This window comes from Phascolarctos cinereus, unplaced genomic scaffold, assembly GCF_003287225.1.
Source record: "Phascolarctos cinereus isolate Bilbo 61053 unplaced genomic scaffold, phaCin_HiC Scaffold_9;HRSCAF=440, whole genome shotgun sequence".
NCBI lineage: Eukaryota > Metazoa > Chordata > Mammalia > Diprotodontia > Phascolarctidae > Phascolarctos > Phascolarctos cinereus.
Genome location: NW_027556402.1, coordinates 53,856,366 through 53,880,586, shown reverse-complemented (window position 1 = coordinate 53,880,586; position 24,221 = coordinate 53,856,366). Strand labels below are relative to the sequence as shown.

The 24,221-nt window shown below is 36.7% G+C and overlaps 1 protein-coding gene across 1 annotated transcript in view; it reads right to left on the bottom strand.

The window, feature by feature from the left end:
* Window positions 1–24,221, bottom strand: part of ANK2 (ankyrin 2) — a 275,508-nt gene that overhangs the window by 146,551 nt on the left and 104,736 nt on the right. The window contains 5 exon segments of the mRNA XM_078148698.1: window positions 3,902–4,000; window positions 14,537–14,635; window positions 15,712–15,810; window positions 19,369–19,392; window positions 19,802–19,987. Coding sequence (XP_078004824.1) covers window positions 3,902–4,000; window positions 14,537–14,635; window positions 15,712–15,810; window positions 19,369–19,392; window positions 19,802–19,987 — 507 coding nt within the window.

Sequence of the window (24,221 nt, the reverse complement as noted above, 5' to 3'; positions counted from 1 at the left end):
AAAACCTCATGAACAGTATGGTCTCTGGGGTCATGGAGAGTCCAACATGACTGAATGATTGAACAAGTGAAAGTAAAGACAAGGGTGGAAGCTTATGTTATGATTTTGTGGGTTCATTTGGGGTCTCCAATTTGAAATGACCTGTGTGGATAATAAGTCACTTTTGTCACGGGTGACAGATCTACAATTGAAGCAGTAATCATGAAAGGCCTCATTTTGAGGTAGTACCTGAGCTGAATCTCTAATTGTTTCAAGAGGTTAAGGTGAGTATGGCAGGTGGTAGATTGTGGAGATGGAATGTCATATTATCCTAATAAAAACATATGAGGTCAGTATAGGGATTGTTCTTCTCCCTCCTCTCCCATCCCTTTCTCATGGGTGATGGAATTCAGACTCAGAGAAGTTAACACTTATTTCTGGTTGCATACGTTAGAGTGTTTGCGATCCATTTAAGTGTAGTCAAATCCATGCCTCTCATTGCTTCTCCAATATGGTGAAAAGAGTTTTTGATTCAGTCAAATGGGAATTTTGCATTGATGCACCCTTGCTTATACTTATGGAGTTCAACAAAAGCAGTGCCTTGCTATATACTAGTATCTTATTCACCATCCATACAGGTCATTTCAACTTTCATTCAAACAACCTGGACCCACAAAATGGGGAAATTAAAATGCTAATGTACTATTGGTGAAAGTATATACAGATTCAACCATTCTGGAGAGCAGTTTGGAACTATGTCCAAAGGGCTATAAAACTGTGCATACCCTTTTGACCAAGCAATATCACTCCTAGGTCTGTGTCCCAAAGAGGTGAAAAATGAAAAAGAAAAAGGACCTCTGTGTACAAAAATATTTATAGCAGTTCTTTTAGTGGTGGCAAAGAATTGGAAATTGAGGGGATCTCCATCAGTTGGGGAATGGCTGACCAAGTAGTTGTATACAGTTGTGAAGGAATACTATTGTGCTTTAAGAAATGATGAGCAAGATGCTCTCAGCAAAACCTGGAAATACATGAACTAATGCAAAGTGAAATGAGCAGAACCAGAACACTGTCCATAGTAACAGCAATGTTGTTTGATGATCTATTATGAATAACTTAGTTATTCTCAGTAATACAATGATCCAAGACAATTCTGTAGGACTTAATATGAAAGGTGCTGTCCATTCCAGAGAAAGAACTGGTAAATCCTCAATGCAGATCGAACATATGTTTTCTTTATTTTTCTTGTTTTTTTTTTTATCTGTGTTTTCTTTCACAGAATGACTTACACAGAAATGTTTTGCATGACTACACATGCATAACCTATGTCAAACTGCTTGCCTTCTCATTGAGAGAAGAAGGGCAGCGTGGAGAGAATTTGGAACTCAAAATTTGAAAAAAAAATGAAAAAGAATGTTAAAATTGTTTTTACATGTAATTGGGAAAAATAAACTATTAAATGAGAAAAAAATAAAAGCAAATTAATTCCACATGTGCTTTAAATGAGTGGATTGTTTTTCCACCCCAAATGTTTCAAATTAAGTAGTCAATTAAAATATGAGAATCCTTAAAATATATGCTTGAGTTGGTGCTTCTTTTCCCCTCTCTTTCACTGGTAAATGCCTCAGCCAAGGCCAATTAGGAGGGAGGGAAGGGAAGGAGGAAATAAGCATTTATATAGAACCTACTATGTGCCAGGCACTTTACAATTATCTCATTTGATGCTTCCAACAATCTTGAGAGGTAGGTGCTGTTATTATCTCCATTTTACAATTGAGGAAACTGAGGCAAACAGGAGGTAAGTGACTTTTCCAGGGTCACACTGAGGGTCAGAAGTCATATCTGAACTCAAGTTTTCCTGACCCCAAGCCCAGTGCTCTATTCACCATTAAGCTGCCTCAGTGGTCAGAACTGGCTCAGAAGGAAGAAAGAGGAAACATATGAAATAGGTTTGGGATCACTTGTGACTATATAGAAATAGCTAGGTGGCCTAAGGGATAAAGCACTTAGACTTGACACTGAACCGAGTTGCCCTAACCATTGTTTCTTGCTCTGCAAATACTCCTATATTTCTATTTTTAAAATGTCAATTAGTTGGAATTGTGTCACAATTTTTTTCCTTAAAATGTGCAAGGAGACTAAAATTATTCTGCAAGCTAAAGACATTTGAAATATCCAGCCATCTTGGAGGACATGCAATGAAAAAAATATGTATGTGCATATCTACATTTATCTATCTATACACATACACACACACATATAAAATTATGTATATATGTGTTTATGTGTATGTTTAGGCTTTGTAATATAATCCAAAGTTTTTTATTTTTTTTTAAAGCTCAACCACCAGAAACAATTAAATATCTGGCTTTTATCTATGTAGTGGAATACTACTCATTTGAAATATATTTCTCCCACAGTATGACCTAGTCATGAGACAGACAAAAGTCACTGTGCCACAGACATTATCTTCACTTGACACCATTTACTTCATTTCCCTCACTAAATTCAGGCAGGCCACATAAAAGGGGGCTTTTTAATCTCATCTTTACCCAACACAAACACAGTCTCACAGCACTACTGTGGGCAATTCTCTGTGCCATCCACAGGATGAAGCATTCCTCTGCTGCTATTAATCTACCTTCAGAGACTTATTTTGCAGTATCATACAATCCAGAATAGAGCATATAGGGAAGGCAAATTGAAAAAGGAAAGAAGATATGAAGCCTTGAGAAATTTTTTAAGGAAAAAAAAATAAGTCTTTTGAGTCACCATCAGTGATTACATCTTCAATTGTCAGATTAAAAACTTTCCCATAAAAATCCTTAAAACCCAAGAAATCCTTAAACAAATAGTTTAACAAGGGTCAGATGCAGCTCTTCAGTGTTTACTTGCTGTTTCAAAAACAAATAAAAACAAACAAGATAATAAGACCTTATTAGTTATTCCTATGATTTTTAAGCTTTTAGAAAATTGAATCAATCATGTTATAAACACAAAGTGTATAACATGAAAGCAAGCATATAATTCCTGTCAGAACACTGTGTAGAACTCTTTATGGGACTCTGTGACATAGAATCATAAAGTGCTGTAAGTAGAAGGGATTTTTAAGGCTATTGTTATGTAGATGAACATAAAGATGAACATAATATATAGATGAGCATAATTTGTTTCAGAATATAGGATATAGATGAGCATAAATGTTTATCTGAAAAAGTGAACAAGGAAGGAAGGAAAGAAGGAAGGAAGAAGAAGAGAGGGAGGAAGGAAGCAGGGAGGGAAGAAAGGAAAAGAAAAAAGGAGGGAAGGAAAGAAGGAGGGAAGGAAGGAAGAAAATCAGTGGCCTAGTCCCGATCCTTATCTATAAACAGAGGCTACAGCACTGAAGTACAGAAATGTGCATGAATATAAATGTAGGTATTTTAAGTTTTAAAGCAATATGTAAATTTCATTAAAAAAAAAACCAAACTGCTGCTGGGTTTCATGCCTAGAAACTCTGCTGCTGGAAAGGCTGAGGCTGATAGATTGCTTGAGTTCAGGAATTTGAGCTGAAGTTGGGCTAAAGCCAATGCGGTGTCTTGCACCAAGTTCAGCACCAATACAGTAGGGGGTTACCAGGGAGTCTAAGGAGGGACTAACTAGTCCAGTTTGGAAAAACAGAGCAGATCAAAGCCTCCAGGATGATCAATAATATTGGCCCATGAGTGGCTGTTGTACTTCTAGCTTAGGCAACATAGGGAGAGCCAATCTCCAAAATGAAACAAAACCAAACAAAACACACACATAAATCAGAGGAAGATAAATGTCCAATAAATTGACTTAATGAATTAACACAAGTTATTGCCATGTTGTGGATGGAAGAGATGATAAGAAAGCAGTTTAATGATTTTCCAAGGGCTTTGTCTTCCCTGGAGACACTCACCTTGGTCCTTGCCAGCAAGGGGGCTCCTCTTTCTAAAAGAAGTTCTACCACCTGGTCATGCCCACTCCGTGCTGCACAATGAAGTGGTGTCAGCCCATCCTGAAAAGAGAATTAAAAGATGGCATCTATGGGTGGTGTCTTTTTCTTTTATTTCCTTTTCATTTTTAACCAATGTTACCAAGTCAATAGATGTCCATAATTCCACCTTGTTCAATTAAGAAATCAAAAATTGTCCTTCTGAGAAGGGGAAAGAAAATATTCACCTCCCCACCTTTCCCGACCAAGATAACTTGATGGATGAAACCTGCTGACCAGTCAGCCAGTTATTGATTCTGAAAGGTCAAAAAGAAGGTTGTGGCTCTCATGGACACACAGATCTTGTCTCTCTTCTCTCCTTCCTCTTTTTCCTCCTGCTTCTCCACTTGTTTTGGGAATTCCCTGCCCTAGTGCTTAACTCAGCAATACCCTAAAGCATTTTCTGGCAAATGATTCTACTTCTGTTTGGTTTGCAGTTGTCAGATGAAAATATGGTATAGTTATACCGGAAGACACAGTACAAAAAATCTCTAAAAAGGGAAAAGTGTTCAAATCAGAACACTCTTACAATTGAGCAAACTTAAAAGGCCCCTCCTTGCTGAGACAGAAGAGACTTGAACAAAAGATCAGCCCTTTCCCATTAAATCTGCTGTTATGGCAGCCTCTCTCTGCAGTATTTTTGTTAATAAAAAATGTCTTATGGGCAGCTAGGTGGCACAGTGGATAGAGCTCTGGCCTTGGAGTCAGGAGGACCTGAGTTCAAATCTGACCTCAGACACGACATTTACTAGCTGTTTGACCCTGGGCAAGTCACTTAACACTGACTGTCTTACCAAAAAGCAAAAAATAATTTTAAAAATATCTTGTTAAATCCGCTCATGCATAGAAAGCCTAACAATACCAAAAAAAAAAAAGGGTTAATAAAATAGTTACTATTCCTTGTACTTTTCCCAAGACCTAGGGTAGTAAGGAATAAAGTAGGGAATAAAGAAGGAATAAGAAAGAATAAAATAAGCAATAATAAAAGACAACAAAAATAAATTCCCATATATTAAAGTGTGAGCATGTTCGGGCTTTGTTGTAAATTCTGAACACTCAAACAATCAAGCACTCACCAGCACTGAAACATTCAAAGGGAAAATTCTTTCTTTGGAAGGAAAGCAATTTTTGAACAAAAAACAAGTTTATAACATGATGCTCATCCTTATAGGTTTAACTAACAGAGAAGGATCTAATTTAATATAGGGATATATATTTAAATAAGCAACTTACCTGGATCTCAAAGACAGTTTTCTACCATCTCTTTTCCTTACCATCTTTCATCAGGTCATTGCCCCACCCCAAAATCATGAAAGGCTGCCTACTGACTACAGAATGCACACTCTACAGATGGGCATCAGACTCTTCTAAAATATATCTCCAATTTACCTTTTTCCATCCTTATTTCCTGTTTCTCTGTTTCAGCCAACCAATCCTACTCACTCCCTTCTGAATCCTTGAGCATGACCATCTATGCCTTTGTGTCCATACAATTCAGTGGATGGAGATACAGAAGTTAAAGATGGCTTTCTTGTCTCTAACTGAGTTCCATCCATTCTTCAAGATCCATCTGAAGCATCTCTTTCTCTGGGAAATCTTCCCTAATTATATGAGGCAGCTAGAGGGTGCAATAGATTGAGTGCTGAGCTGAGAGGCAGGAAACCCTGAGTATAAATCCTGCCACAGTAGAACCCTCGGGGAAAGTCATTTAGGGTCTTCTACCTCAGTATCCTTGTATGATTCCCACAGGGTTGTTCTGAGGGTCAAAGGAGATAAGGGGAAAAAGGACCAAACATTTAATTAAATGCCTGCTATGTGGTAGACACTGTGATAAGCGCTTTACAGAAATTATCTCATATAATAACACTTGTAAAGTGCTTTGAAAAGCTTAAAGTGCTATGAAAATGATGCCAAGGTTATCTATCCACAGAGACTTTTGTTCCTGTGAACTCCCAAATCAATCATTTGGTGCCTTTATATATAATGTTCTTTGCAAACTTTAAAGCACGATATACATTTAGCTATTATTAATAATATTATTACCCCTCTGAGTTCGTATTTCGTCTCTTTCTTCCCTTGCATAGACAAACGAAAAAAAAATCATCTACACTTGATCCCTCCAATTCCTCCCCCGTCCCACTCACTCTTCAATCCCTTGTAATTGGATCTCTCACTCCACTGCTCTCCCGAATCTGTTCTCTCTCTCCAAGGTTACCACTAATCACTTAATTGGTAATTCCCATGGTCTTTTTCTCAGTCCTCATCTCTTTTTTTAAGCCCTCTGCAGCTTTAGACTCCAATGACCCCCCTTTCATCCTAGATACTCTCTCTTCTCTTAGCACTTGCAATATCATTCTTTCCTGGATCTCCTTTTGTCTTATCTGGCTATTCTTCATTGACCTTTGGATGACAGTGACTGTCCTGCAAAGCTCTGTCCTGCCTCCTCTTCTATCTGCATCTTCTCTTTTATATAAAATAATATTTGCTTTGGATGCTCTATGTATTCCCTAAAGTATCAACCATTCATGTTTGGTTGTTTGTTTGCTGTAGTTTGTTTTGTTTTGTTTTTTTCATTTGTCACATATTACTCACGAGACCTCAACTTCTCTGGACTTCAGTTTCTTTCTCTCTAAAACGATAACCCTATACATCCAGTCAATCAGCGCTTATTAAGCAATTATTTTGGGCTGAGTACTAGGAATGCATAAAAAGCAAAACCGCAGTATTTATGCTCAAGAGCTCACATTCTAAAAGGAGTTAGACAAACTTGTTGAATTTTTTTAAATGGTTATTAATATTTTTTATTATTGCTTTTATACTCTAGCAAATCTTATCACGCAAATAAAATTTATCCATGCATACTGAAATGTTAACATAATTTAGTTTTGCAACAGCTACACATGAAACTTTTAGGAATACAATGACTCTGCTACTCTCTGATTATTTTAATCCATTTCAGATAGAAAATACCCCAAAGCAATTTTTTTAATTGGGGTTAAGTCATAGGCTTGGTGAGGATTTTTATTCAAAAATAGGTATTTCAAAAAGATTGCTGATAATGATAATGACAGCTAGGTGGCACAGTGTGCTGGGTCTAAAGGCAGGAAGACCTGAATTCAAATCCTATCTCAGATATTTACTAGCTATATGACTTTGAACAAGTCATTTAACCTGTCTGTCTCAGTTTCCTCAACTGTAAAATGGAGTAATGATAGTACCCATCTCTCAGGGCTGTTGTGAGGATTAAATGGGATGTTTGTAAAGTGCTTAGCACAGCGCCAGGCATGTAGTAGACACTGTATAAATGCTTTTGTTGTCATTGAGTCATTTTTCAATCACGACCAAGTATTTGTGACTTCATTTTGGGGTGTTCTTGGCAAAGATAATGGAATGGTTTGCCATTTCTTTCTCCAGATCATTTTACAGATGAGGAAACTGAGGAAAACAGGGTTAAGTGACTTGCCCAGGGTCACACAGCTAGGAAGTATCTGAGGCCAGATGTGAACTCTCAAAGATGGACTCTTCCTAACTCTTACCCTGGAACTCTATTCACTCTGCTATCCAGCTGGCCTATATAAATGCTAGCTATCATCATTACTATTGTTATTAAAATTATAGATTTAAAGCTAAAAGGGAGCTTAGATGTCATCTAATAAAACTTCAGTTTATAGATAAGGAAATGAAAGTCCAAATTTAGTTAACTTTGAATTAAAGCCCCAAATCACATACATACTAAATAATATAGTTGCCAAGTTTAAAATCCAGCTTCTCTGACTTCAAATCCATAACTCTTTCTGTGCCATGCTGATGCCAAATACTTTTTGAACTTTATAGGAAAGAAGACTATAAGTAGATTTTCTATGGATACTTAGCAAAGTAATTTCAATGGTGATCCAGATATAGTGTTATAAGCATTGGATGTCTAAGGGTGGTTAGCAACTCTTGAGGGACCCTTGCAGGGAGTCCTTGAGGTCAAAACTATTTTTATAATTATACTAATTCATTTTAATTTCTAACACAGCAAATTTCAATTCATATAACTCACATATACAAAAGTTCTTGGGGGAGGAGTTGGGGACTCCTTCCTTGATTTTTAAGAGTAAAAAAGGTCCTGCTTGAGATATAAAATGTGGGAACCACTGTCAAGAGAGTTATAATTATAATCAACAATTACAAAGGAAGGGTCATAACAGCAACATCATTTTGGAGCTCACCATGATCCCATGGCAACAATAAGACACAATCAATTATTTGAGCATTTGTTCAATGTCTACTACATACATGGCCAAATGCTCTTCCAGATACTGAGCACAAATACAAGTGAGGCAATCGCTATTTTCAAGGGGGTTATTTACCATTATGACCTTTGCTTCTGCCATTTAACTTACTTGCCCTTTAAAGGAAGACACGGGTGAATCATGGTATTAAGTTCAAGCGAGCATATCATGTTCCCTTTGGATTGATTCTGAGTGCTTTTTAATCAAATCACAGATCAGATTGTAGCCATAAAGGTCCTGCCAAGGTGTTTTAAAGAAAGCAATCCTTGGGTTCCTCTAGAATCTCAGAGTGTGACAGAAAATGAAAAGACAAAGGACCTGAGGTATCCCTGGGCTTCTGAGCATCATTTCCCTCTTGTGATTACCATCCTGGACAATCTCATTGTTTGCATAGAATTGGGTCAGACCCTCGCGTGAATCTTAAAGGGACACAAAAATGATTACCTTGGCACAAGGGTTCTCCTCACCTTAGTAGACATAATCCTTTCACTTTCTTACAACCTTCATTGTCACCTTACTTCCTCCTCTACTGACCTATGGTTGAGCTTTCTGAGCTCATATTGGTCTGATCAGCCACAGTCGGACACACTGTACCTTGACTTCAACGTAGTAATGTCATTTTTGTTCCTCTTAGAGAAGGAAGGACAATAACCAACCAACCAGTTCCTCCTATGCTATCCTTTTTATCTCTCACCCTTCTCTCCATGACACTTTCATTCTCTCTCGTAACTTGTCAATATATTCTTGGAAATATCTCATTATCCAATTCACAATTTTCCAGGGACTTCATTGAAGAAAATAAAATGACAAAGAAAAAATTAATTTCTTACACATGATTTACCACTAGGTAGAAAGTGATGGCCCCAGATGCTTTTCTGGTTTCCTAACTACAATTATCTTGTAATAGAACATCTTCATTTATGCTTTCAGATCTCTTTGGCACCTATTTCTTCCATCTTCAGACTAGTAAAGAATATGTCACAATAGCACCAATGAGTCATTTTTTCCAATAAATTATAAGCAGGTCAAAAGGAGTATGGTATGATCATATGTACTTATTGGTTTTATCTCCACCATCTTCTGAAAGAATTTCAATTATTCAAAATTGAATATGGTGCGAAATGGAGCAGTTAGGTATTAAAAACAACAAAAAATTTAAAGGAAGCAAAAGGAGCAGATGCTATTAAGCATCTAAGAGATAAGTAGATTACTTCTACAAATGTGCTTGGAATTTCAATCTAAATTTTCTGTCACTTAAGCTCAAAAGAAACAGTACTGGATCACATGGAAGGGAGGAAAGGTGAGAGAAGAGAGGAGGAAGAAGGGAAGGAAGAGAAATGAGAGAGAAGGGGGAGGAGGGAGGAGAGGGAGTCACAGGCCAGTTGATTGACATGCCATGTACAGGAAAAACAGTAGTATTTATTTGATTATGGTTCTCAGAGCATTAGTTAGAAGGAAGTCAGGTCATCGCTACGGTAGGAAGATGCCTGTATAGGACGCTCTGGTGGCCCTACCTAGATATAAGGAGCTCTCACCAACTGGGACAGCAGGAGTCTAGCAGGGGAAGACCAATTGTCTTTATGACAGATAAAGGAAAGTATGGCTGAAAGATGTCCCTAGCTTCTCAGGCCAGCCCTCTGGTAGGGAAAGCCTCCTGACTTCGAAGGTCACATAATTTCCATTTGCTGACTAGGAAAAGCCCACCAACTGCAGAAGCAATTTGTCATTCCTCTGGAGAAGCTAAAGAGCCAGGCTAGTATTGCCAACCAGGCAGAAGGCCAACTTATTTCAGAACAGGTGTAGACAGAAGGGGTACCTGCATTCTGAGCCAGTATCTTCCTTAGATAAATGTTTCAATAAAAAAAAAAACAATCAAACACTTCTAATGAAAATACTTGCTTAAGACTTCAAAGTCCTTCACCATACAACCATTAAGAGATAACTGTGGAATGAAAAATGTTTAAGGCTGGTTATGATTCTATCTGGCTTTCTTCTCCATAAAGGAACTTCCATATGACTCCTGTAGAACATTACACTTAAGAACTGCATTTCAATGGACCTACCATGATATGAGTTGCAAAATGTCTCTTAAAAGCTGATTGAACTGACTTGCAGAATAAGGTTATTTCCCCAGCTACAAAATGGAGATAATAATGTTCTGCACAATCCACTTCACTGGTTTGTTATGACAATCAAATACAATAATGCAATATAATAGTTTGTAAATTATAAAGCACTTTATGAAATTAACTCCAATTTATCCCTTCTTTGTAACCTAGTTATTTGCACATTGTCTCCCCCATTAATCCGGGAAGTGCTATTTTGTTTTTGCTTTTCCTTTGTTTCTCTAGCATTTAGCACAGTCCTTGACACATTAGACACTGTTGACTTGACTTTATCTGACCCGTGAGGCAGTAGCACATGTTACTAAACAAAATTACCTAATACATTTACCAAATTGTTTAAGCACAGATTTTAAAAAGGTTGCTAAACAAAGCCTTATTGGAGATCTCTTAAGACAGACACTGTTAGAAGACAATTCAGGACGATAGGCTCCCTGTGTTTGCTCTTTGGAGAGATGAGGATTTTTCAGTTTGACAGCATCTTGTCTTCTTTGCTTCCTTCTACCTCTAAAGAGGGACAATTATTCCTCTGGGTGCTTGATGCAGGGTTTAACTAAAATTAATATGCAGGAGATTGAGTAAAGGTACATATTGCTAGGCTAATCTTTTACTTATTTCCTTAATTGGATTTTAATTGTTCTCAAGTCTTTAAATGGCTAGTCTTCAGATACAAAAGCAATTAATTTAATCTCATTTTGTTTTCCTGACCCAGCATCTAACTTTATTGAACATGGAAAAGAAGAATTGGAAAATGTACATATAATTGACATAGTAATGCCAGGGGCGGGGGTAGGATTAAAATGTAGATGGTATTTTAAAGAATATTATTATCACTAAACAGTGATTTTTCCTCAAGAATTCTAAGTCATTAATAAATGGGGGGGGGAAAACCCAGTAAACTCTTGAAAAAATTCCTAAAATAATCATATACTAAAATGCTGTTGGCTTAATTAACGGGGAAAGAAAATTTTAGAGTCTCAAAGATGAAAGAATGAAAACAGTATCACTACTAATTGTGAGAGCTCTAGGCCCGGAGGTAGGAAGGGCAGAGTTCAAATTGATCTTCATACATAGCTGTATAACTTTGGACAAGTCATTTAATTTCTGTCTGCCTCAGTTTCCTCAACTGTAAAATGGCAATAATAATAGGACCTACTTCTCAGGTTGTTTTGAGATTTAAATAAGATAATACATGTAAAGCAATCAGTACAGTGCCTGGCACATAGTCGCTGCTTAATAAATGATTATTTCCTTCCTTGTTAAAGTCCACACACAGAAGCACTGCTATATTACCTAGACAGAGTCCATGGCACAATGTGTGTGTGTAAAATATATGTGTGGGGGGGGTATGTGTATATGTATATATGTATATACATATACACACACACACACACATGTTATTTTGCAGTTGAGAAATAAAACACAGAAATTCCTTGTCTTTAAAAATTAAATAAGATATTCTAAAATTTAGAATGATCAGATGTTCTAAATTCTGGGTGACAGTTCATGATTCCAAGCTTTAAGCTAACCTGTCTCTTGCCTCCCCAACTTCAAAGAATGTAGATGGAAAAGACATTTTTACTTTTTAGTTTTAGAGAAATTTTTTGTTTGTTTGTTTGTTTTTAACAAAGAAGGGTTAGGGTAGAATACAGTTTAGGTTTTCCAAATCTTTGGCAGAATTTTTCTAGTCTTATCCATTGGAGCCATGGAAGTATTTTAAACTCTCAGGGGGAGAAGGTCTCAATGCAATCCTGCATGATTATGTCTAATCCCCATGGACAGCTGCCAACAAACCTCATACTGACAATCTGATCCTCCTGAGTTGTCAATCTCTGTGTGCAACTCAATCCGCTTGCAGTGGGGTTGCACATGTTCCTTCTTTTTTGTCTTTGAGGCATCTGGGAATCTTTGAGATTATCTGGTCCAAAATCCTCCCTTCACAGATGAGGGAATGAAGGCTCCCAGGTAGAGGTTAAGGAATTCACCCTAGCTCACACAGCCAGCTAGATACAGGACATGAACTCAGTTTTCCGTATTCCCAGACCAGTACTTATTCTACTAAAATGAGAACAGTGACTGTACCATAGTTCCTCCTCAGTGTTTCAATATGCAAATGAATGTGAACAAGGCAAATTATGGTACCTTTGAAATAATTGAAAACATTTATCTTCCCAAGAGTAGTAAAAAAGCGATAAATGCTTTCCAATAAATGAATGCAGCAGCTAAGCACTAAGGAAAAGTGTTCTGGCTTAAGATTCTTTTGCAGTTACATAGCGTTGTTATTCTGCTGTTAATGTGAATTTTTGGAGGCACCTCAAGAGAAACAGAAAAGGAAGTGCAAAAAAGGAGACAGACCAGGTTAGTACTGAAGGAGGAAGTGCCAGAACACTTCCTTTTAAATGCAAAGTACACTGACTATGGTCATGCAACTGTTCCTATGTCTTCAAAACCTTGCATACCTATGACCACAGCAAAGCTAATGCACGCAGGCAAAAGCAAACAGAAGAAGGACTCTGCTACCAAATAAATTAGAATACAAAGACATGAGACACCAGTAGAATCATCAACAGACAAAGAAAAGAAATGCTCTGTAATCTCCCCTGTCGTAAAGTGCCCACAGCTGGCCAAGCCCAAATGCCTTTGAGAAGGGAGATCAGGAAAACCAGCCAAAGCTTTCGGGGGTATGCAATGTCAAATTCTTTTGACCTCAGATGGAAGTAGCTTTAAGAGGCTTTAATGAATCTTCCATATGACACAATCTGATAGTCCCAGACAATGGGTAGCCTCAGCATTGAAGAAGGACTCTATTTGACCCTGCTTTCTTCAGAATTCAACTCGAACCTAGCTTACAGATCCCAGGTTCTCAAATGTTCACTAAGCTACAGACAAAATTCTGTAAAAAGAACTGGGAATATCTTCTATACTATCTTCTACGAGATTTCAAATCTCATATGTCAACCTTCCCTGATAAGATAAACATAAAAGTTTTGGAGAGAGGCCATGATTATCCAAACCTAATCTCAAAGACTTAAATTGAAAAAAAAAATAGCTATGTACTTAAGGGATAGATATCATTGAATTTTTAAAAAATTGTATTATAGAAATAGAAAGCAAACTTTATTCCATATCAGCAGAAAATAGCCAAGCAAACTGAAAAAGTTTTTATAAGCATATCTGTAGTTACAGTTTACTCATGACAAATCAGGAGGTTTGAAAATAAAAACAATAAATACGAAATTGATATATTACCTCTCAATACTAAGACTTGTGAATAATGTCAAACGGTGAAGAAATACACTTTTACTCCTTAGAAAACAGTTTATAAAGGCCTTCTCAAAAAGATGACTAAAATAAAAAACTATTTAGGATAATTATCTAGAAGTAAATATCTAGAACCACTGAACTAAATTGTTGTCATAGTTTAGTTGTCTTAGTCGTGTTCAAATCTCCATGAACCCATTTGGAGTTTCCTTGGCAAAAATACTGGAATGGTTTGCCATTTCCTTTTCCAGTTCATTTTTCAGATGGGGAAACAAAGGCAAATGGGTTAAGTGACCTGTCTAGGGTCACACAGCTACTATGTGTCTGATTTGAACTCAGATCCTCCTGACTCCAGGACTATCACTGTATTCACTGCACTATCTAGCTGCCCACAAGACTAAATGCTACATATTAATATTGCACTGGAATATAAAAGTAATTCATATATGCATTGCCATGTATAATAAAAACCCAAATCAAGGGCATGCATTCTGAATTTAGTTTACCACATTGATTGTCTGACAGAATGGTAATTCCATTTTGAAGGACCAGGAGCAGGAAAACTTTGATTTAAGCACAATTTAAAACTGCTATCTCTTTTATGGCCTTTTGAAGATCCTAGATCATAAATTTAGGGCTGCAGGGGACCTCAAATACCACTGAGTATCTGAGTACCCCTCTCATTCAACAGACAAGAAAAATGAGACACATAAGTATCTAAAGCTGCATTTGAACTCAGATCTTCCTGACTCTAATTCCAGTGTTTTATCATTGTGCCACCTATTGGCTTTGAGCAGTAACCAAGAAAGTTTCATTTCCATGAAAAATTGCTTGGTTTTGAGATGCCAGAACACGAAAGAAATGATAAAAGAAGGAAAGAAAAGGAATTACACACTCACCCTGGTTTTGGCATCGATCTGACCTCCACGATCCAGTAAGAGCTTCACCATATTTGTGTTTCCCCTTTTGGAAGCCACATGCAGAGGGGTGATTCCATTCTACACAATGGAAAAACCAAATAAGAGCATGTTGGGTTGGACAAGGGCAAGAGAGTGATGGCTTTGGATGGCTAAGAAGCACACAAACCACAAAGCTCCATAGTTAGAGGGTATGGGAAATGAAAAGGAACCATTGATTTTCTGAATAGAAGTTAGCCAAGAAAAAGAATTTACCAATGAGATGCATTGGTGGAATAAACAAATGGCATACCACGTTCATCTAGGGAACATTCTTGCACTATAGGAAGCTAGGCATTCAGAAATGCTAACTGGACTCAAATTCTAGATAAGCATCCATTTTCCTTCTTATAGTACTTATTTCCCTAGTAGTTCTGGGATCCCAAGGCTATTTTTTTTAAAAAAACATGCACATATACTTGAAAACTAGCTTCCATGGGAAAATGTGATCCTTTAAAAGACATTTTTCAAAACAACTCAGTACAAAATGCAATTTAATTTGAAAATAAAATCAAACAAATCTAGATTCCAATGAGAAGAAATCTGAGTTCATACAGGGCATTTCTGCCAAAAGCATTTATGAATTCTGCTGGCTACCATCTATAAAAATATTAAAACATTATTTCTACATTTGCTTTCCCATAAGTCTATTCGCTCATTAATTTTATCCTGAAATTGCAGTTTTGTTCAAATAGACCTTTTTTATCACTGAAAAATATTCTAGACCATTAAAACAAAAATGGGAAAAAAATGTGTGTACCTAAAATCTACTGCCTATGCTGTATATGTATTATGTATCAATTTCAATGATACATGTGAAATTTATCACTAGAGTTCCTTAAAATTAAATGCTTTATGTGGAAGAGGATGGAATATATATCATCCTCAAATTGCATTTATTACAAGTTAATTATGTACATGGCCTGTACTCTATAGTTGTCTGTGGCTGGGATGAGTGGTGTGAATCTTTAAAGACCATACTGAATATTGAATCACTGCCTAATAGCAGGAGGAAAAGAAATGATACCTTTGAATAAACCAGCAATATTCTGTTTGCTTGGATTTTATTTATTTCCCCATTAGCTCCTACCCAGAAATAGAAGAATTCCAACACATACCCTGGCTGTGAAGTCCACAGCAGCTCCTCGGTTAAGAAGAAGTGTTGCCACATTAACATTTCCATAGTGTGCAGCTATGTGCAATGGGGTAAAACCACTCTGCAGAAAACAAATGGAATAGAGGTCAGTAAAGTAATGCAGCATCCTAAGGAGAATATAGTGAATGGTAAGCTTTGATCAGAGTACCCTTTGGCTGTAATCTACTTAATATATTTGTGAGAGTTCAGATGAAAGAAGGCACAAAATAGTCTACTGTACTACTTGACAGTCTGTAATATCCCAATAGATTCTTAGTTACTTGTGAAGTCTTTTCCTATGGAACATTATTTCTTCTTTTGGCTTTAATGATGATAGAAGGGTTTTATTTTCCCCAATGATGTGATGTAAATAGTGTGTGATTTGGAGATGACAATATTTAGCTAAAATACCAAAGTGAATGGAATGAATAAAAAACAATGAATGGAAAATAACAAGCAATTTCCTCAAATGAAAAACTCAATAATTTTTGTTACCATGCCTGAATGGCAATTATCAACAATCTATTTGGAACAAAAAAGACATCTTGAATAAATTCTTATGAAGGAATTTCTATGATTTCTATGAAGGAAGGATGGACGTTCCATTTTCTACTGATTTTCCATTTATCATGGACCTATGTCCTTTTCCAAGAAGAGCTCTACACTCTGTCTTTAATTAGGCTCCTACTGAATAATGCCAAAACAAGAAGAAACTTCAGCCAAATGAGTTATTCAGGATGATGGTTAAATAAACAAGCAATTAAAAAAAAAACTAAACAAATAAGCATTAAAAAAGGCTCTTTCAGTGAATCCATTTTCAAAAAAATGAATTCTGCCAAACTAATTACTGGAGCAACATAATCTTTAGAGAACAAACTTTTTGAAAGTAAAAGCATTGTGTATAGGATAGAAAGAATTGGAGACCGTGTACACGTGCACGTGTGTGTGTGCGTGCTCTCTTTTGGCCATATTCAAAATAGAAATTATGCTATTTCCACATCACGAAAAAACATTAAATATTGTTTAATTCAAGATTATGCCAACATAATTATTTTGACTTAATTCTTTCACTTGCCTTATGGAAATATTACAGACTACTCAACATAATCACTAGCCAAATTTAGCTGTTCAGATATTATTTCCTATTGTGCCATTTGCTTGAATAAAAACTTGAATAGGTAAAATATCCGAATAAGACTCTAAAGCTCAAGCAGAGTTCTTTCCTGTACATATTTTCAATACATAATTTCAGTGTTCTAATTTATAAGAGATTTATTTGAATATGAATAGAGCCCACTTTGGGATTTGAATAGGTGATTAAATAAATCAGTCTGTAAACATCAACTAAGGACACATTTTAAGAGACATTCTTTTGCATCAACAAAATAATTTGCAAGGAAATTTAGAAGTTCATAAAACCAAGGCCGCATTTTAGGAACCAGCAGAAACTGGGTAAAAACATTCTGAAGTGGTATATGCAAGTTTCATAATGTCTAACATTAACCCCAACCCCTCAAAAAATCCTTATATCAGGCTATTTAACCTGATCAATGTTTCTAGTTTGGGAAATACATAATTGACAGAATTTTTTTTTCAGTTTTCATCCAGAAACTTAATGTCACACAAACATAATTCAATATGTGAATTATTATTTACCTGACTTTGAATCAATATTCATTGAATACTGCTGAGTCATTTAGAAATCATCGGCAATGTACTGAAGTTTTCTGCTTCATTTGCAGAAACACAACACAAAACTACACTTTTTAGCCAATATGATAATCTGTAAGAATGCATGATTTGGATTCCTGAAGAAGGAGTGGGGGAAAACACTTACATAGTGCTATTATGTGCTTGACACTGTATTAAACATTTTACAAATATCTTTACAGAACAAGGAAAATCATGCAGGGAATATGAATTGACATCCCTTTCTAATCAGACAAAAGCTGTACCATCTTACTATGCTTTATTTTTTCAAGGATATTTTTTAGAATATATATGAGCATGATAAATTGTGGCTACTGATTTAAAAGAGTTACATCAGCTCTCAAACATTTTGAAATTTAAAGATCATTAGTCAATGATTATGAAGATGTCATAAATGTTCATTTGTACCAACTTCCTGGTTTTTCAGCCTTTTTAATATGGTTAGAGAAATATGGCTTCTCTCCCCACCATCCCCCCAACCCAAAATTTGGTCTAGGATATTGAGATTCATAGGATTACAAGATTCAGATCTGAAATGGGCATTAGAGATTATATAATTCAGATCCTTCATTTTACAGGTTAGGAAACTGAGGCCCAGTGAGAGAATGTAACTTGACCCAGGGTCAATGGTAGTAAAAAGCAGAGCTATAACTTGAATCCAAGGCATCTGATTCCAAATAAAGTGTTTTTTCTTATTACACAAGCCAATGGGAAAACTCTTTGAAAAGAAAACTGATTTATGTAAATACAATATTTTTACTAACTATGAAATGTTTAAATATCCTCAAGTTCATAATTCAAAGCCTAAGAAGCAAGACCTATGAATTAGATAGAAAGGTGTGCCATTCACAAAACATGGGTTCTCTACACCAAAAAAACATTGATTAGTCATAATATTTTTATTTCCATAGTATAGAAGGCAGCCAAAAAATATTTTGAACAAAATGTTTGAGTCAGTGACTCTTGCACAGACATGGCCAAATAAGCTAGCAAGGAATAAAAATTTGACCATTGGGTTTCTGAACTGATTATCCCTGCTGACTGTAAAGGGTTAGTTTGGTACAAGGAAGAATAGATTAAGCCATTAGATGTGTTTTAGGACTTGAGAATATAAAGCTAAATGATCATGATCAAGTAGAATGAATAGGCAAGTTCATTATATGCCCAAATTTACCACTGATATACAATACAGTTTGATGAAAAGGCTACCAAAAAAAGGAACAGAAAGGTATGATACAGCAACTCCGTAAGTTTTACTTTGTTGAGTTGTTTGCATAAAAATCATCAGTAATAATGAGCAGAGGTCATACCTCTCCTTCAGTGGAAATAGAAGAGCACTATTTGGGACACACCTTATTAAATCTGTTCTCAGTATTTTTTATATTACTGTGAAAAGAGTATATGTGTATATTTACACACATACATAGGTGAGCAATATAATATGTATGTCAGAATATATATGTATTCATGTGTACACATATGCACATTTTGAGTATTGCATACATACATACTACGTGTAGATATAGATATTTGTATATATATAATATTGTGCATATATCTATCTATATCAATCTCTATATCAAAATAGAAATTGTGTGTGTGTGTGTGTGTGTGTGTGTGTGTGTGTGAGACAGAGTGTGTGTACCACAGGCAAGTCATTTAACTTCTCAGTATTCTTGACAACTCTAACACTATGAGTTATAGAGAAGATATCAATCTTTATGGTAGTGGGAGTTTCCATCTGGGGCTGGAGCTTTAAATACAGGTCTCATTCCTATCCCTTATCACATTTTTTTTCAATTATAGGAAAGTCTAAAAAATCAGTTTCCTAAAATGGGTCTTCTAATTATTAGTATGAATTAGTGAGCATTTACTGTAGATGGACAAGGATGAAAACAATATGCATCTTTGTATATTCACAATACTGTACCTCAGTAGTCCTATTCACCATCATCTGAAGCAATGTTGTTTGGGAAAAAGAGGGAAGATGTTACACAAAGATTAAGAAGACAATCATTTTACTCATTGCAATCAGGTACATTGTTTTGGCTAGACTAAACACATGCACTGTCACTAAACACATCCAATCTTATTCATTAAAGAAAAAAAAATGAATCTTATTCCTGCTCTTTCCTGTCCCTAATCAAAATAGGTAGATTTTCAAAGAGCGGAATTTTCTGGAGAAATGTCTCATGTTAATTTTCTTTCTACTTTCTAGAGAAGGCTTTTAAAAATTTGCTTTATCACTCTCTTTTCATGACCAAAATTGATTTTCCATTATCACTGAACTCAGTAGATATAATTTCATAAAGGATACCTGGAAACGGAAGCCTCGCTTTTTTGCAAGCGTCCTGAGCTTTTACCTTGGATTGAACATCAGCGTTGTGGTCATTCTGGAGCAGGAGAGCTGCAGATTTGGTGTCGTCTTTCCTAGCAGCGATATGCAGGGCAGGCAGGCGCACTTTCCCCTTTGTATCATTCTCCAGGAGGATTGCCACAGCTTGGTTGTGTCCCTGTTGCAATGCCACAGCCAGGGGAGTGAAGCCATCCTGGAAGATGAAAAGATCAAGAAGGTTTTGCCAAACTGTGGATGTTTAGCATATAAGTGTCCATGAACCTTACTGAAACTTTATGTCTAGCACTCAGCATTCAGCAGCACTTAATAAAAGCTTATTGAACGGATGAATTATTCAACTCAAAAACATACCTTTTATATTTTTTTTCTCAAACAGTGAAGAGATAATCAGTGCAAACACCCAGAAATGGGAGATTGAGTGTTGCACATGAGGAACAGCAAATAGGTCAACATGATGACCATAGAGTCCATGGCAGGAATAAAAAGATAGGAAGGAAGAAAGCTGTAAAGAGTTCTAAATGACAAACAAAGGAGTTTATATTTGACCCTGCTTCATGAGCAAGAAACCATGGAAACTAAAGATATTTCTGTAAAGTTTAGCCTTGTTAACAAGTAAAATTTGAAGCAAAGTAAATCTGACACATTTAAGGATATGAACAATAACTATAGTCCTATACAATATTTGACATAATTCACTTCAACAAACATTTAAATATTTAGCAAGCACAAGGTTTTCAGGGTACAAAGACAAATCCTTTTATACAGGTAACCAAGAAAGAATGTGATAAGTATGTAGGAAAGTAGATCCATGGAAAGTGCTATTAGAAATTTTGAGGAAGACATTGCTTTCAGCTAGAGGAAGGAGGAAGATGAGGAAAAACCCCAGGGCAGAAATGGGATCTAAGATTTGCCTTGAAAGACTACAGAATCATCAGCAGAATGAATTGAGGGGTGCTGACTTCAGGGAAAGTACCCTGCACCCAACCTCTGCTTCTTCATATCCCTGGCTTCCACCAAAAATCAGCATCTTCATGAAGCTTTTCCTGGTCCTTCCAGCTGCTAGTACCCTCCCTCTGTGATTATCCTCCATTTGCTTTGTATATATCTCACATAAATGACAGAAGAGTTTATATTTCTGTATATCTTACAGGGCAGATAGGTGGCATGATGGATAGATCACTGGGATTTGAGTCAGGAAGACTTAACTTCATGAATTCAAATCCAGCCTTAGACACCTACTAGCTGTGTGATTCTGGGCAAGTCACTAAACCATGTTTGCCTCAGTTTCCCCATCTATAAAAATGAGCTGGAGAAGGAAATGACAAACTGCTCCAGTATCTTTGCCAAGAAAATCTGAAATGGGATACAGGGTTGGGCATGACTGAAACAACTGAATGACAATAACAATATATCACATTGCATAGTTATTTCCACCATTTCTCCCCCATCAGGATATGGATTCCTTGAAAGCAAAAAGTATTTTTTTTCAAAGACTTTCTTCATATCCCCAGTCTTTAATATAGTACCTGGCATGTATTAAGTGTAAAAGCTTGCTGGTGTTTTGACTTACTGGAATATGGTGTGAGGAAAGGCATGAAAATGTGAGGTGGGAAGAGAATAAAAGGTAGACAGTAGTTCCGTTTAATGGTTATGTAGAATTAATGAAAGGGATTAGTTATGTGATAAATCTGAAAAGATAGGTTGGAGCCAGTCTATAAAAAAGTGATGAGTATAAGGATCAGTAGTTTATACTTTATTTGATAAACGATTGTTGAGGGCCGATCTTAAGAGTCTGATAAGGGTTTAAGATCCAAGGCAGAGTTTGACCTCTGCTCAGGCTTTCACCCCAAAGGGCTCAAGGATTAAGTGGTATGGCTCCCCAAATTCCTTCCTGATAAAGAGGTCTCTGAGACATCCCTTCTCTCTCTTTGAACCTTAGGTTTACATATTTACTCCTCTATGCAGGTGGCACCTAGGCGCCTGGGAAAACCTTGGAATCTACAGCCCAATCTAGGAACCCTGATAAGGAGGAAATTCATGATTGTTACATCCTCAGCAGATGTTCTGGGGAGTATCTCACGGGGGGGACTCTTTGAAGTTAGGCTAGATTTTCCCTATATATTCTGTGCCCTCAGATGAATAAACTGAGTCAGTAATTCTACTCCACCTGGCCCATGTCATAAGTTATTTCACTCCTCTCCGTTCGGTGTACAATCTGGTTGCGGGCAACAAACGTTGAAGAAACATTGGAAATTTTTAAGCAGAGAAGTTGTGTGCTCTGAAATTTTCTCTGACTCACTCCTCGTATACCCATTGTTTGTCTTCACTATAATCTCTAGTCCATCCATCTCTCCCCATTCTAGTTTCAACTTCCTCCCTGCCAATCCTATAGTTCACCAGTTCAACTATGTAATCAATCAATTAGCATTTATTTAGTGCCTAGTATGTACCAGGCACTGGAGACACTTAGAAAAGTAAAAGCAACCCCTACCCTCATGGAGCTTAAATTATAATGGCTGATACAACATTTATATAACTAGCTATATACAGAATAGATGGAAGATAGAGCCTCAGAAGGGAAGGAAATTGAACCTGGGGAAGAAGGGAAAAGGAAAGGTCTCTAGCAGAAAAGGGCCAACTAGATCTATTATAAACTTATGTTATCTAATTTCACACTGCTGTGTGCCAGTCCTCTAACACACAACCAAAAGCAACAATTCTAAATCTTCTGTTCCCTTCTCAAGCCTCCTAAATGACCCTGTTTCCCCTCCTCAGCACAGAATTATACCCCCTAGTTTCCCAAGAAAATCTATTATCTCAAGTTATGTCATCTTCCATTCTTCCCTTTGCTCCAGTCTCTGATGGCCTTTACCCTTATCAAGGTCAACACTTCTATTGCCCCCGATTTCTTCCTTTCCTGTCCCTTCTGGTTGCTTGTTCTCTTAATCATGCCTTTTTCCATCTTCAAGCACTTCTTATAGACCGGATCTTTCCTTTCTACCTAAAAGATGTATCTAGGTTTCCCAGCAACTTAAAAAACACTCCATCTCTTCAAAGTATAATCATTTATTTCTTCTCCCTTTGACAGCAGCCACACTCCTAGAAAAATGTCTCTACTCAATGTATCTATTATTACTTCACCTACCATTCACTTTTAACTCTTTGCAATCTGATCTCCAACTTCACCAATCAATTGAAATTTCTCCTTCCAAGGTTACCAAACCTTTTTTTCTCAAACACCATTCTACTTGAACTCTAAAATTTTTGATATTCAAATCATTCCCTCCACCTCAATACCCTCCCCACTCTACTTTTTGCTATCAATAACACTGCTCTTTATTGTTCCTCCTTCAAAATGTCTAACTACTTTAACCCCTTCTTTTGTGTTCTCTTTCCCCCTTTTTTTCCTCTATCTCTTTTCTTCTCTCTCCTGCCTGTCAAGTGTGGTCACCTTATAAGGCCCTATCCTACATCTTTCTTTCTCTACACTTTCTCTCATGGCAATATTCTCAGTTTATACGGGTTCGATGTTCACTTCTCTTCATATGACTCTCAAATCCATCCTTAATATCTGTTGTGGACCTTAGTCCTGAATAACCAACTATATGGGGGACATTTCCACGTAGATGAGTCATCATCAAACTCGTCATATCCAAAGTAAAATTTACTAGGTTATCCCAAAGATTCATCCTTCCTTCAAACTTCTCCATTTGTGGTAAGGTACCTTCATCCTCCCAATCATTTAGATTCATACAAGCACGGTCATCCTGGACTCTTCTCTCTCCCCTACCTGCCAGATTTACTCAACTGTTAAGCCTTGTTGATTCTGCCTTCACAACATCTCTCAATCTGTCCCAGCCTTTCCACTCCACAACCACTAACCTATTTAATGGAATCAACTCTAGGACTATCTGGCAAAGTTCCCTAATTGGCTTCCCTTAGAGTATCTTCCCTCTTCCACCCATAGGAAAATCTTAGTGTAACATCTAAGACACACGTCACTGACTCCTCTGCTCAAAAATCTTCAGGGGTACCCTGTGACTCAACGTTAAAATATGAAATCCTAAGTCTAGTATCTAAAACTCTTCACAATCTAGCTCCAAATTACTTTTGTAGATTTATTTCACATCTTACTCCTTCATGATGGTTAACATGCATATAGATTTTAAGGTGTGGAAAGTACATGTATATTCTAATTCCGATCTCACAACCCAGCGAGGGTTGTTAGGATAGCTATCACTATCTTCATTTTACAGACAATGAAAATGAGCCTCAGAAAGGTTAAGTGATTTCCCAATGGTTACACAGCATAGCAAGGATCACATACTTGATGTTCTAACCAACTTGGCTTGCTATCTGGTCCCCAAACTCACTCTTTTCTTGTCTCCGTTAGTTTACATAGTTTATTCTCCTTGCTAGAACATGTA